Source organism: Myxine glutinosa, chromosome 9 (assembly GCF_964187855.1).
Source record: "Myxine glutinosa chromosome 9, kmMyxGlut1.1, whole genome shotgun sequence".
Taxonomy (NCBI): domain Eukaryota; kingdom Metazoa; phylum Chordata; class Myxini; order Myxiniformes; family Myxinidae; genus Myxine; species Myxine glutinosa.
This window is the reverse complement of record NC_136269.1, coordinates 97,634,749-97,649,938: the sequence shown is the minus strand read 5'-3', so window position 1 is coordinate 97,649,938 and position 15,190 is coordinate 97,634,749. Positions and strand designations below refer to the sequence as shown.

The 15,190-nt window shown below is 50.3% G+C and overlaps 1 protein-coding gene across 1 annotated transcript; it reads right to left on the bottom strand.

Annotated features, from left to right (window-relative positions):
• Positions 1-360: 360 nt before the first annotated feature.
• Positions 361-10,188, bottom strand: LOC144893644 (small nuclear ribonucleoprotein-associated protein B-like). The gene is made up of 3 exons (XM_078784553.1): positions 10,063-10,188; positions 3,921-4,072; positions 361-532 (listed from the first exon to the last, which is right to left on the bottom strand). Exons 1-3 carry the CDS (start codon positions 10,063-10,065, stop codon positions 376-378), a joined length of 312 nt encoding a protein of 103 aa, XP_078640679.1. The 5' UTR covers positions 10,066-10,188; the 3' UTR covers positions 361-375.
• Positions 10,189-15,190: the final 5,002 nt, after the last annotated feature.

Here is a 15,190-nt window from a genome sequence, read left to right as displayed (position 1 = left end):
GCCGGCTTTAGTCTTCCTCTTCCTCTTCCACGCCCCCCCCCTCCCCCCCCCCCCCCGTACCGTACCACTCTGGGGGCGTGGCCTTTTTCCTTATTCGGTTAGTGGGACGGGATTTGTTCGGGGTTCTGTCGGCAATTATGTTGGTTAATGGATGGTTTATGGCCGGCCTTGTTGCAAATGTAGAAAACAGGGAAAAACCACTGAGAGCAACCACATACTGGGGGAAAACTAATGTTAACCCCTATCTAATTACCATAACTTCTCACCCCTCGTGTGAAGACACGTAAACACCTTAAGCTCCAGTTTCCCTGCTTAATACATCGAGATGTCCTACTCGTCCACGGTCCAAGCTATACCTATACAATCCTGCCTCCACTATGGTATTCCATCATCTACCCCCACAAACGCAACAATACTTACATCCTTGGGGGGTGGGCCTTCAACAGTCATCGAAACAAGACTCTCCCCACGCAAGAGAACCAAGCCCAGCACACGCTTCTCCTCACGGTCACCCTGTTTCGAGTTTTTGGGCCTGTTGGAATTGTCGGTGGTAGTGGGGGTGGTCATAAAATAAATCGGGAAACAAGAAGCAACTAGAACAGCACTCGTTAGATCGCATACCTCCGCAAGGCTGAATAGTTTACGTTTTGTAGTTTTTGGACACGAAGCATCACAACACAATATCAATGCAAGAGCAAAGTCGACGGCTCGCCATCGCAAATCCCCACGGTTCCCATCTAAAGCAACAATGAAAGATAGCAAAAAGTTCCACCAGGAATGGCCCAATATCAAATTTCCACCGTTTTGACCCCTGTGATCACAAGTCCCCACGCACTTGGGTCAAATAAAAAAAAAACCATTGTTACACATTTCATGAGTCCCCCAACGTTGATCACATATACAAAGTTTCATTAAAAAATATTTTTAAATGCGCCTTTATTTAATTTTTCCCCGTATTTGACCTTTCGACCCCTCCTTAGGGGGTCGAGTCAAAAATGACTTTTCCACCTTCCTTCCATATATGGTGATCATAACTGCCAGGTTTGGTGAATTTCTGCCCAACCGTTTAGGAGGAAATTAGTGTGACGGACTTCACGCAAGTTACTCTGTCATGTCACTCTTCCACGGTCCCATATGTTGTACAATAAAAGCTATTTGAACAAGAACGGCACTCGGTAGAGCGCATACCTCCACCAGGCTGAACAGTTTATGTTGCGTTTCCCACTGATAGGCCGGACCTGGATTCGGACCTGAACAAAACTCGAATCGGCTTGATGTTGTCACCTAAACAACTCATCCCCCAAGTTTAGTCAACTCATCTACAACTTTTTTTAAACATCATGTTATATAATCGCTTTTCGCCCGATCTCTCAATGGTGAATAATCACTTAAAAATTAAATAATCCTCGTATCCGAATCCATATTCAGATCTTCAACTAAATCGAATCTATTTGTCCTTGTCAAAACCCCAACCTCTCCACCAAGTTTCATCCAAATCCGTCCATAACCTTTTGAGATATCCTGCTATATATCGGTTTTAGCCCTATCTCTCAATGGTGAAGAACCACTTGAATATTAAATAATTCTCGTATCCGAATCCATATTCAGATCTTCACCAAAATTGAATCGATTCTTCCTTGTCACACACCCAACCTCTCCACCATGTTTTGTCCAAATCAGTCCATAACGTTTTGAGATATCCTGCTATGCATCGTTTTTGGCCCTATCTCAAAATGGTGAAGAACCACTTCAAAAACTAGAACGGGCACTCGGTAGAGCGCATACCTTCGCCGCAGCTACTGTTCTGTACTTGGCATGGGAGTGTAGGGAACAGAACAGTGAACAGTTTGGTGCTGATTTCATGCAAATCGGATAAGAATTGACCGAGTTATGACAAAAAACGCACATTTTGCAAGGTCGTGACCCCCCTGACCTTTGACCCCCAACCGCTAACAAGGGTAATGTCTTCACTGGGTCATGTCGTATATCACAAGATCGGGCATTGAATTCTGAACATTTTGGCATTAGTTGCATGCCAATTGACCGCGCTATGGTAAAAATACGATTTTGACCTTTTCGTGACCTTGACCTTGACCTTTGACCCGATTGCTCCCAAAATCTAATCAAATGTGTCCCGTATAATAACCAATCATCCCACCAAATTTCATGCAATTCGGTTGAATACTTTTTGAGTTATGCGAATAACATACACACACACACACACACAGACATACAAATAAATACACAGCGATCAAAACATAACCTTCCGCTTTTGCGAAGGTAATTATAGTAGCCAGATCCGAATTCGGATCTTCAACAAAATCTAATCATTTCGTCCTTGTCACATACCCAACCTCTCCACCAAGTTGAGTCTGAATCCGTCCATAACTTCTTAAGATATCATGTTCACAAACAGACAGACAAAAAAAAAACAGGGGTGAAACTAGAACGCCACTCAGTAGAGCGCATACTCCCGCCGTGGGTTTAGTTGGAATAATACGTTTTGTTTAACATCCCCTCTCCCCAAAACAATAAATGAAAAAGAAAGTAGGCCCTAACTGTCAGAGAATTAATTTTGATATATCTTGGAATTTGAGGAGAAAAACATCATTTAAGAATAAGAATAAAAGCTTTAATGCAGTAAAACAGAAAAAATCTTTCCCAAAAAAAATTCCTGGATCCGGAATAATATCCTGAGCTTCACCAAAAACTAATCAATTCTTCCTTATCCCAAAGGCAATCATCCCATCAACTTTCATCCAAATCCGTTCAGAACTTTTCCAGATATCTTGTTCACAAACACACGAACACACACACACACAGACGGACACGATCGAATGCATTACTCCCTGGCGGGAGTAATAAACCTAGAAATCGCAGAGCCAGAACCAGAATTATTTATTTGGTCTGGGAAGCCCGTGCGAGGTTTCTTCTTCTTCAGCCTCTCACAACCCTGGGTGAATATGCAATCTTTAAAAAAAAAAAGTTGAAATTTTGCCAAATCTGTTTTATTCCTTTGTTAATATACCTCAGCCATTGACAAATCTGGAATTAAGTCTTTATAAGTTCATCAAATACTGACACCGCGAATGACATTCGCTGAGCTAAATGTTGATATCTCTTCTGAGGTAAAAAAAAAAAAAGGAAAAAAAAGTTTTAAAGCATTATACGTATCAAACGATACATTTTATGAAACGGGGAAACCTAACACACACTTTGGTGGTTTTGAAATGACAGAATATGTCTTTATTATAAAAAAATTAATAATGAACATTGAAGATGACGCTGCTAAAAAAATACACCGCTCTAATGCATAACCACGAATTTAAACTATTTACAACAAATATGAAAACTTTTTTCATATCACAATGTTAAATATAGAATATATAGAAGATAATGTTTAAAAAAAATGAGCCCCATCTTCCAATGGTAAAAAAAATCCTTCAAAAAATTCCTGGATCGGGAATAATATCCTGAGCTTCACCAAAAACTAATGAATTCTTCCTTATCCCAAGGGCAATAATCCCACCAACTTTCATCCAAATCCGTTCAGAACTTTTCCAGATATCGCGCACGCACGCACACCACACACACACACACACACACACACACACACACACACACACACACACACACACACACACACACACACACACACACACACACACACACACACACACACACACACACACACACACACACACACACACACACACACACACACACACACACACACACACACACACACACACACACACACACACAACTCCCTGGCGGGAGTAAACATAGCTTCCATCCACTTTCGGTGACGGAGGTAAAAATGGCATCAGTTCAGGTCACCCCTCACCCACAATTGTGCAACTATTGCAATAGTGGTTAGGCAAGGCATGGCAGCAACATCATACAACAACCAAACAAACCTAATTTTTCTGAATTCATCACAGTCACAGAGGATGAGGTTCATATGCTTGTCAAAAGCTTTGAAGGTGCCAATGAAGACCCGACCATCCTGCAGCGTGCAACGCATGCGGTAGTCGATGTGCTGTAGCATCTTGCTGCTCCTGCCCACAGTCTGAGGCACAATGGGGATGTGCGAGTGTGCATGAGCGACAATGGAAATAGGTTACAATAATTGCGACTTTTCCCCTCAAAGTCAAAAAAAACAACATTATTTTTGTCTCTACAGTGTTTAAAGCTCATTCACAGAGCTTGTATAACGACGTTAAACAAAGGACAATAACCGTTTTGTTCAAGTCGTGTGTTATGTCTAGTGTATTCAATTGTATGCCCACATGTGTGAGATATGTGTGAGATATGTGTGAGATGAGAGGCAGCTCCAATACGAGCCTTCTTTCCTGGAAAAAAATAAAAATAAAAATAATAATAATAAAGAAGAAAATAAAGTATTGTATTCATCTACCTACAGGCATAGACTTCTAAACAAGTGCAAGAAGTTCAACAAAAGGAAAAGATGAATAAATAAGAACAAAATTTGGTAGTAGTGTAGGTATACTGAAGTATAGATGAAGCAAAACCAGTCTCGATGGGTATTGCACAACTTTCAGTGTACTCCGGTATTACATTGGAAGCAAACGGTGGAGGGCGAAAAGCGAGGCTTCTGAGCATGGGCCGGATTTGCTCAGGTAGAGAAAGCTCATCAGCTTTGGACAGCAGTTTCATTCGGAGAGACGAGCTCCAATGTTAAACGGGTAGATGGGTAGTCAAATTGGCCCCGTCGGTAGCACCTCGTGAGATTCCCTGCTCAGGTTTACGAGCGATGGACAAAGGCGTGCTGTGACGGAACAGGTTTCATTTACCCAACGACAGACATGGAGGATGAGCCACGGTCTCAATAATCAACGGCCGACCCAAAGATGACAGGCAAAGTGACAACACTTTTTGCATTTGGTCTTGTCCTCCAGAGCTGACAGACCCATAATCGCATAATGGAGATGATAACCAGTACCAAGTGTCCAGTTCACTAATGACGAAGTTTGCCAAAACTTGGAAAAATAAGCAAATGTTTTACCACAGCCTAGACTGCTGTTGGGCAGTTATTTGGAAAGTACTTGGACATCAACAGACTGGTGAAGCAAGAGTGTCGGACGTGCTACAAGTACAAGGGAATGGATAGCAGAACGAGAGAGAGAGAGAGAGAGAGAGAGAGAGAGAGAGAGAGAGAGAGAGAGAGAGAGAGAGAGAGAGAGAGAGAGAGAGAGAGAAGCACGAGCATGGTTTCTTGATAAGAATGTGGTTGCAATATTCCTTCATACAATTCCTGACAAAACCTCTATCCATCTCGATCTTACCGCCTCAATGCAAAATCTTGACACAAATATATATATATATATATATCTTCTTCTTTCCATATATTATTATTTATGATTATTATTATTATATTATATATTTATTATATATTATCATATATATTATCTTATCTATCTTCTTCTATATATATATATATATATATATATATATATATATATATATATATATATATATATATATATATATATATATGTATATATGTATATATGTATATATATATATATATACAGTGGAACCTTGACTTACGAGTTTAATTCGTTCCGTGACCGAGCTCGTAACTCAAATTGCTCGTATCTCAAATCAAATTTCCCCATTGAAATGCATTGAAATGCTATTAATCCGTTCCAGCCCGCCAAAAACCACACCAATTTTTTTTTAAAAATACAGTATATATAAAAATATCTCGCGCTTTATATTTCACCTGTATGCAGCATACAAGTTGGCAGGATGGCCTGGACTGGAGGTACGCACACTTGACTCTAAAGTCTAAACTGTCCAGCCTGGGTTTGAATCCCGACCCAGCTATAACCTGTCATGGGTGAATCACAGGCAGGGTGATTCATCAATGTGTGTACCGCTAAACTGGGCGCCCCGTTTGCGTCCCATTAGTTGTTGGATGTTAAGGATCTCACCGTGTTTTCCACAAAGAGAAGGCGAGCTATCGCCGCATTCTGAACAAGTTGTGGCCTGGCATGCTCTTCTCCTCTGCCGTTATATACGTCCTCCTCGACACCTCGCTCATGTTTTTCAACGATTGCGTGTTTTATATCCAAGCACATCATCCTCTTCTTCTTCTCAGCACTGCACTTGCCACTCACTTTCTTAGGCCCCATGGTTAAAACTAAGAAATTTTCCGAAATAACCAAAATGCGAAAAAAAAAATGCAGCGCTGTACGACAGAGATACGTACTGTACTTGCACGGCAGATAACCACGTGACCAGAACCCACCTGGCGGCGTGAACTCGAAATAACCAAAATGCGAAAAAAAAAAATGCAGCGCTATACGACAGAGATACGTACTGTACGTGCACGGCAAGATAACCACGTGACCAGAACCCACCTGGCGGCGTGAACTCGAAATAACCAAAATGCGAAAAAAAAAATGCAGCGCTATACGACAGAGATACGTACTGTACGTGCAGGGCAAGATAACCACGTGACCAGAACCCACCTGGCGGCGTGAACTCGGAATAACCAAAATGCGAAAAAAAAAATGCAGCGCTATACGACAGAGATACTGTACTTGAACGGCAAGATAACCACGTGACCGGGTGGCGAAAGCTCGCATCTCAAAGCAATAAACCGCCGGAGCGACGGCTCGTATCTCGAAAAACTCGTAAGTTGGGGCACTCGTAAGTCAAGGTTCCACTGTATATATATATATATATATATATATATATATATATATATATATATATATATCTATCTCTATATATAAAGGAGGAGTGTGTGTGTGTGTGTGTGTGTGTGTGTGTGTGTGTGTGTGTGTGTGTGTGTGTGTGTGTGTGTGTGTGTGTGTGTGTGTGTGTGTGTGTGTGTGTGGTGTCTGGATGTCCGCTTATAACTCAAGAACTACACATCGGAGAAAAGTTTTAGACACAGATTCGGAATCAGCATAAAATCCTGGTGGTTATAGGCTACGTTTATTTTAATATCAATGTTAAAAAAACCGCGCCAGCTGCAATTCCATGGTGTAGTTTGTGGCGGCGCTATTGCCCCTTTCCGATCCCGCGTTGCGCGTACGTACAGTACACTGTACGTACATATTTATATATTTTCAATGTGCTTTTTATTGTATTTTAAATTGTTTTTTAGCTTCTTTTATTGTTAATTTATGTACTATTGTATTTATTTTAAATATATTTTCAAGGAAAACAAATGTTTTCACGTCCGTAGGAGTGATGTAAAGTCGCACAAAATGACAAAATGCGCGCCATTTTTTCGCGCCAAGAACGAATAAACGGTAGTTGAGATTTTATTCGAATTCGAATCCCATTAAATTTCACTGTTGGAAACAATAATTATTTCAACTGTTGGAAATTGAAATAATTATTGTTTCCAACAGTTGAAATTTAATGGAATTCGAATTCGAATAAAATCTCAACTAAAAAAACAAAACGTCGCGTTTTAAAATTATGACGTCATCAGCGTATTTCGTAACGTTAATTTTTCAACTTTGCCGACAATGACTTCCGACTTCCGGGTTCGGGGTTCGGAATGTGGGACCAATGCCATTGACAGGGAATAAAAAATAAATGCGACATTCAATTGACGACAATGACTTCCGACTTGACTCCCCCTCCCCCTCCACCTCCCCTCCCCCCTCCACCCTCCCCTTCGCCCCTCCCTCACCCCTCCACCCCTCCCTCCCCTCCCCCCTGAGCTGAATTATAGTAGTCAATCTTCTACGGCCACGAGTAAAAGCTGAATTATGGTAGTAAATTCATTCAAAAAGAACCAAAAATGTCGGGACAGGCCCCGGGGAGGTTATAGGCTAGGTGGCGAGGCCGGTCGAGGCCGGACCCATTTCGCAATTAAAAGCTGAGCTGAATTATAGTAGTCAATCTTCTACGGCCACAAGTAAAAGCTGAATTATCGTAGTAAATTCATTCAAAAAGAACTAAAAATGTTGGGGCGGGCCCCGGGAAGGTTATAGGCTAGGTGGCGAGGCCGGTCGAGGCCGCTTTGGCCGAGCTGGGCCCATTTCACAATTAAAAGCTGAGCTGAATTATAGTAGTCAATCTTCTACGGCCGCAGGGTAAAAGTTGAATTATAGTAGTAAATTCATTCAAAAAGAATCAAAAATGTCGGGACGGGCCCCGCCCCGGGAAGGTTATAGGCTAGGTGGCGAGGCCGATCGAGGCCGCTTCGGCCGGGCTGGGCCCATTTCGCAATTAAAAGCTGAGCTGAATTATAGTAGTCAATCTTCTACGGCCGTGGGTAAAAGCTGAATTATAGTAGTAAGTTCATTCAAAAAGAACCCGGGCAACGCCGGGTGCTTTCAGCTATTATATTATAAACGCAAAAGATGTTGACCGTGTAGTTGAGGCCATCAAAGGTGGATGAGAAACCGTCACGAGGGAATTGGAGATACAATTGACAAAATTTGGAAAACAGGTGCATGGCCCGATGATTGGGCAAGTTCAGAATTGATTGCTCTTCCACAGGATTTGGGAAACACAGAACAGAGCCTCAAATCAGCCAGAAAAAGGTACGTCATGCGTGCCTTGTCAGGCCCGTACACAGTGCGTGCCGTGTCAGGCCCGTACGTCGTGCATGCCACGTCAGACCCGTACACAGTGCGTGCCGTGTCAGACCCGTACACAGTGCGTGCCGTGTCAGACCCGTACACAGTGCGTGCCGTGTCAGACCCGTACACAGTGCGTGCCGTGTCAGACCCGTACACAGTGCGTGCCGTGTCAGACCCGTACACAGTGCGTGCCGTGTCAGACCCGTACACAGTGCGTGCCGTGTCAGGCCCGTACACAGTGCGTGCCGTGTCAGGCCCGTACACAGTGCGTGCCGTGTCAGGCCCGTACACAGTGCGTGCCGTGTCAGGCCCGTACACAGTGCGTGCCGTGTCAGGTCCGTACACAGTGCGTGCCGTGTCAGGTCCGTACACAGTGCGTGCCGTGTCAGGCCCGTACACAGTGCGTGCCGTGTCAGGCCCGTACACAGTGCGTGCCGTGTCAGGCCCGTACACAGTGCGTGCCGTGTCAGGCCCGTACACAGTGCGTGCCGTGTCAGGCCCGTACACAGTGCGTGCCGTGTCAGGCCCGTACACAGTGCGTGCCGTGTCAGGCCCGTACACAGTGCGTGCCGTGTCAGGCCCGTACACAGTGCGTGCCGTGTCAGGCCCGTACACAGTGCGTGCCGTGTCAGGCCCGTACACAGTGCGTGCCGTGTCAGGCCCGTACACAGTGCGTGCCGTGTCAGGCCCGTACACAGTGCGTGCCGTGTCAGGCCCGTACACCGTGCGTGCCGTGTCAGGCCCGTACACCGTGCGTGCCGTGTCAGGCCCGTACACCGTGCGTGCCGTGTCAGGCCCGTACACCGTGCGTGCCGTGTCAGGCCCGTACACAGTGCATGCCGTGTCAGGCCCGTACACAGTGCATGCCGTGTCAGGCCCGTACACAGTGCATGCCGTGTCAGGCCCGTACACAGTGCATGCCGTGTCAGGCCCGTACACAGTGCATGCCGTGTCAGGCCCGTACACAGTGCATGCCGTGTCAGGCCCGTACACCGTGCATGCCGTGTTCGGCCGGTACACCGTGCATGCCGTGTCAGGCCCGTACGTCGTGCATGCCGTGTTAGGCCGGTACACCGTGCATGCCGTGTCAGGCCCGTACGTCGTGCATGCCGTGTTAGGCCGGTACACCGTGCATGCCGTGTTAGGCCGGTACACCGTGCATGCCGTGTCAGGCCCGTACACAGTGCAAGCAGGAAACTGCATCTCTAATGATTCGAATCACAAACCGAATGACAAAGTTTGTATTTTTAATTGTCACATCGGTTGCTTGATTCAGTGATATAATCATGAATGAAACAGTAACAAATTTGCATTCGTAAACATCCACTTCCAGCCAAGGCGACCGAGACCAGAACACGAAGCTATTCCCAAATTGGATTTACATCATATCAACGACGTTTCAGACACAAAAGGTGATTGCATAAAAAATATCAACTTATACGTTTCAATCAGTGAATAAACACACTATTTTGATGAAAATTACCATGATTGCGGTAACGATGCCCGCGCACCACGACGGATAAAAAATAAAAATTAGACTCTGAAGGAGAAGATGGCGTCCGCCTGACACAATAGCCACTCGAGCAGCTACGACCAAACGGAAGCTCAATTATTGTTATTAGTTTAAAAAGATAAATAAATGGAAGTTTTACATTAATAATTTTAAAAGAATTGCTCAGATTTACTTATGTGAATATACTTTATGTACTTTAACATTTTATATTTCAATAACAACATAAAGCAGTTTTTAAAAAAAACCCAAAGATAGCAAACACATGGTAATTATACACCGCCTACATCGTTGCTATGCATGCAGCGCGGGACATTACTCCAAGAATGAATACAATTTAGTAAATAACTAATACTGAATGAAAATAGAGAAAAATAAACGAACATGGTATTTATACACTGAACATATACAGTATATGCTCATTAAACCTACTATTTTGCGGGTGTTTTACGCAAGGATACACAATTGGAAGTTTGCAGTATGTTCTTTTAGTACAGCGGATAAGCTCTCATATTTTAACAAATTGTGAATTTTTGGAGAAAAGTGTAGCGGTTACCGCTGGGTATACACAATCGCCTTGCACCTGCCGAGGACGCGGCCAGGGAGCGATCACCATGCCGGGCTCGCCCAGCCCAGGCCACCCGGACAGGCCCAGACGCGCCTTTCCCGGGCTCGCCCGAGCCGCCCGGGCACGCCCGGTCTCGTCTTTCCCGGGCATGCCCAGACTCGCCTTTCCAGGGCTCGCCCAGGACGCCCGGGCACGCCCAGTCTTGCCTTTCCGGGGCTCGCCCAGGACGCCCGGGCATGCCCAACCTCGCCTTTCCAGGGCTCGCCCAGGACGCCCAGGCATGCCCAGCCTCGCCTTTCCAGGGCTCGCCCAGGACGCCCGGGCACGTCCAGACTCGCCTTTCCAGGGCTCGCCCAGGATGCCCGGGCACGCCCAGTCTCGCCTTTCCAGGGCAAACGCTCCGGCATGACGTGTTTGAGTGTGTATATATATTGCTGCCCGATAAACGGGCTTTTCAGAGTACCCGAGTTTGATTTGTGCAATAAAGCAACTCGGACGAATTCCCGTCTTTTGTTGCGACAATCCGTTCGACTCGCGTTGGAGCACAGCTCCTTCATTGGTGACCCCGACATGGACACGGCAGTTGCCCTTAAACTGCCTACCTTCTGGGAGGCTCACGCGGCGGTTTGGTTCGCCCAGGCGGACTCTCAGTTTGCCCTGCGAGACATCACCGCCGACGACACCCGCTTCCACCATGTGGTAGTGGCACTCGGCTCCGCCACCGCGGCCCGCGCCCTGAGCCTCCTCCAGCACCCGCCAGCCGCTGACAAGTATGGCGCGATCAAGACGCTCCTCCTCGACGCATTCGCCCTCTCACTGGCAGAACGCGCACGACGCCTGCTCGACCTGCCCGAGCTCGGCGACACGCGCCCGTCCGAGCGAATGGACTATATGCTCTCGCTGCTCGATGAGCACTCTCCGGATTTTCTTTTCCGGGAGCTGTTCCTCCGCCAGCTGCCTAGCCAGGTACGCTTCGCCCTGGCAGGCACGCAGATCGTGGATCCCCGCGCCCTCGCCAGGGAAGCCGACAAGATCTCCTCGGCAGGCCAGCACATCGGGGCGGCTACCTGGAGCCCGCCGCCATCCGAGGCGACGCCCATGGCACCCGAGCGCCCTGTGCGGTTGGAGGCCGAACTGCCGGTGCAACTGGCGGCCGCCACGCCGCGCCGACCGCTTCCAACACGACGGCCGGGGCCTCCACCTGACCAGGCATGGTGTTATTACCACACCAGGTTCGAACAGAAGGCGCGGACATTCCGCCCCCCGTGCACTTTCGGCAAGTCGGGAAACGACCGGGCCGGCGTTCATTACCAGCCATGAGCGCCGGCCAATCGGGCAACTTGCTTTTTATTAAGGACAAAGCGTCCGGGCGGCATTTCCTTTGTGACACCGGTGCCCAACTGAGCGTCATACCCGCCTCCGAGCAGGACAAGCAGACCGCCGTTTGCGGCCCCTCCTTGGTCGCTGCCAACGGATCGGCCATACGCACCTTCGGCCCGCGCAACGTCACCCTCTGCTTCGGCAGCCAGTGCTTTAATTGGACCTTTGTGACCGCAAGCGTGCCCATGGCTTTGCTGGGCGCCGACTTCCTCTGCGCGCACGGGCTGCTGGTCGACGTCAAACGGCGTCGCCTTGTCAATGCCGAGACCTTCAGCTCCCTGGCATGCACGATGAGCAGCTCCGCGCCGACCGAACTAGCGTACGCCCTCCCGGCGGCGAACGAGTTCGCTCACCTGCTCGCGGAATTCCCGGCCCTCACACGGCCGACGTTTTCGGCCGTCGCAGTGCGACATGGTATCGAGCACTACATACCCACTATGGGCCCGCCGGTCTACGCCAGAGCCCGCCGCCTCGACCCGGCCAAGCTCGCCATGGCCAAAGCCGAGTTCGACGCGTTGGAGCACCTCGGCATCGTGCGGCGCTCCGATAGTGCGTGGGCCTCACCACTGCACATCGTGCCAAAGCCGGGGGGCGGATGGCGCCCATGTGGCGACTACCGCCGCCTCAACGACGTTACCACCCCCGACAGGTATCCGATCCCGCACATCCAAGACTTTTCCGCCCGTTTGGCGGGACGGGTCATTTTTTCAAAAATTGACCTGATACGGGGATACCACCAGGTACCTGTCAGGCCGGCCGACGTCCCAAAAACGGCCGTCATCATGCCGTTTTGGCCTGTTCGAATTTTTTAGGATGCCGTTTGGCCTCAAGAACGCGGCCCAGGCGTTCCAACGCTTGATGGACGGCGTGCTGCGCGACCTGCCATTCCTCTTCGTCTACCTGGACGACATCCTCGTCGCCAGCACGTCCTGGGCCGAGCACCTCCTCCACCTCCGAACACTGTTCGGGCGCCTCAGCGAGCACGGCTTAATCGTCAACCCGGCCAAATGCCACTTCGGCACGACGGCCGTTGACTTTTTGGGCCACTACATCACCAAGAACGGGGCCATGCCGCTGCCAACCAAGGTCGAGGCCATCACCAAGTTCCCGCGTCCCCGCTCCATCAAGGCCCTGCAGGAGTTCCTCGGCATGGTGAATTTTTATCACCGTTTCGTGCCCCGCGCTGCTCAGCTCATGCGGCCCTTTTACAAAGCCCTCCGGGGCAAGCCGGCCAAGCATGACATCGTCTGGTCCGCGGCCATGGACGCGGCATTCACGAGCGCGAAGCGGGCCCTCGCCGACGCAACGCTGCTGGCTCACCCGGTGCTCGACACTCCCATCGCCCTCAATACGGACGCCTCCGAATACGCGGTGGGCGCCGTACATGAACAATGGGTGCACGGGGTTTGGCAGCCACTCGCTTTTTTTAGCCGGCAACTCCGGCCGAACGAGTTAAAATACAGCACATTTGACCGCGAGCTCCTCGGTCTGTACCTGGCCGTTCGCCATTTCCGCCACCTCCTGGAGGGCCGCCCGTTCACGGCTTTCGTCGACCACAAGCCGTTGGTTTACGCAATGGCCAAAGTCACGGAGCCGTGGTCGGCCCGCCAGCAGCGCCACCTCTCCGCCGTGTCGGAATTTACCACGGACATCCGGCACGTCGCCGGAAAAGACAACGCCGTGGCCGACTGTCTTTCTCGGGCCGGCGCGAACGCAGTCCACCTCGGCGTGGCCTTTGCGCTCATGGCGGCCGACCAGACCACCGACACTACGGTGCAAGCCCTCCGGGCGGCGGACACGGGCCTCCGCCTGGCCGACGTCCCCTTCGCGGACACTGTCCTGCTCTGCGACGTCTCCCAAGGCCAGCCTCGCCCCGTCGTGCCCGTTACCTGGCAGCGCCGCATTTTCGCCTCCCTCCACGGCCTTTCCCACCCGGGCCGGAAAGCTTCCCAGAAGCTGGTGTCGGTGCGTTTCATCTGGCACAGACTGCGACGTGACGTCCGCGATTGGGCCAACGCCTGCACGGCCTGCCAGCGGGCCAAGGTCCACCGCCACACCCAGGCCCCGCTGGCACCTTTCACCGTGCCCGAACGGCGTTTCGACCACGTCAACGTGGACCTGGTGGGCCCCCTTCCCCCATCACGGGGTTTCACACACCTGCTCACCATGGTGGACAGGACCACCAGGTGGCCGGAGGCCGTTCCCCTCGTTTCCACCAACACCGCCGACATGGCACAGGCTTTCATCGCCACCTGGGTCGCCCATTTCGGCGCACCGGCGGACATCTCTTCGGACCGCGGTCCGCAGTTCACCTCCGAGCTGTGGGGCGCAGTCGCCCGCAACCTGGGGGTCAAGCTCCACCGTACCACAGCCTACCACCCCCAGGCCAATGGGTTGTGCGAGCGTTTTCACCGCTCCATGAAGGCCGCGCTCATGGCCGGCCTTCAGGACGGCGGTTGGGCCAACCGGCTGCCGTGGGTCCTTTTGGGCCTCCGCACGGCCCCCAAGGAGGACCTCCAGGCGTCCACCGCCGAGCTCGTCTACAGCCAGCCGCTACGCGTCCCGGGCGAGTTCGTGCCCGACGCTACCAGTCCCTGGTCCGCAGCTCGCCAGCGCTCGGACCTCCAGGAGGCCGCCCGACGGTTTGCCCCCATGCCAACGTCTCGCCACGGTGGCCCCCAGTCCTACGTCCCCCCAGCGCTTCGCACAGCGGAGTACGTTTTTGTGCGTCACGACGCACACCGGGGGCCACTTCGGCCTCCGTACGACGGGTCCTTCCGGGTTCTGCGACGGGACGACAAGTCATTCGTCATCGACATCGGCGGCAGGTCGGACCGGATTTCGGTGGACCGCCTCAAGCCGGCGCATGTGGACGTCGACCAACCACCACGGTTGGCCCTTCCTCCGCGGCGAGGCCGCCCCCCGTCCACGGTTCCCCCCGCTCGACCACCCCCCCCCCCACGACCCTCCAGGGTTCGCTTCGGCCAGTCATCAGGACCCCCCTTAAGTTGAGCCTGCCGGTGCAAGTCGATTCTGGAGGGGCGCGTGTAGCGGTTACCGCTGGGTATACACAATCGCCTTGCACCTGCCGAGGACGTGGCCAGGGAGCGATCACCATGCCGGGCTCGCCCAGGCCACCTGGACAGGCCCAGA

What these genes read in the sequence shown, in the direction of transcription:
- LOC144893644 (XM_078784553.1), bottom strand. An exon ending in GATGAATTCAGAAAAATTAG is followed by an intron (nt 533 to 3,920) that starts GTTTGTTTGGTT and finishes CAATTCCAACAG; the next exon opens with GCCCAAAAACTCGAAACAGG.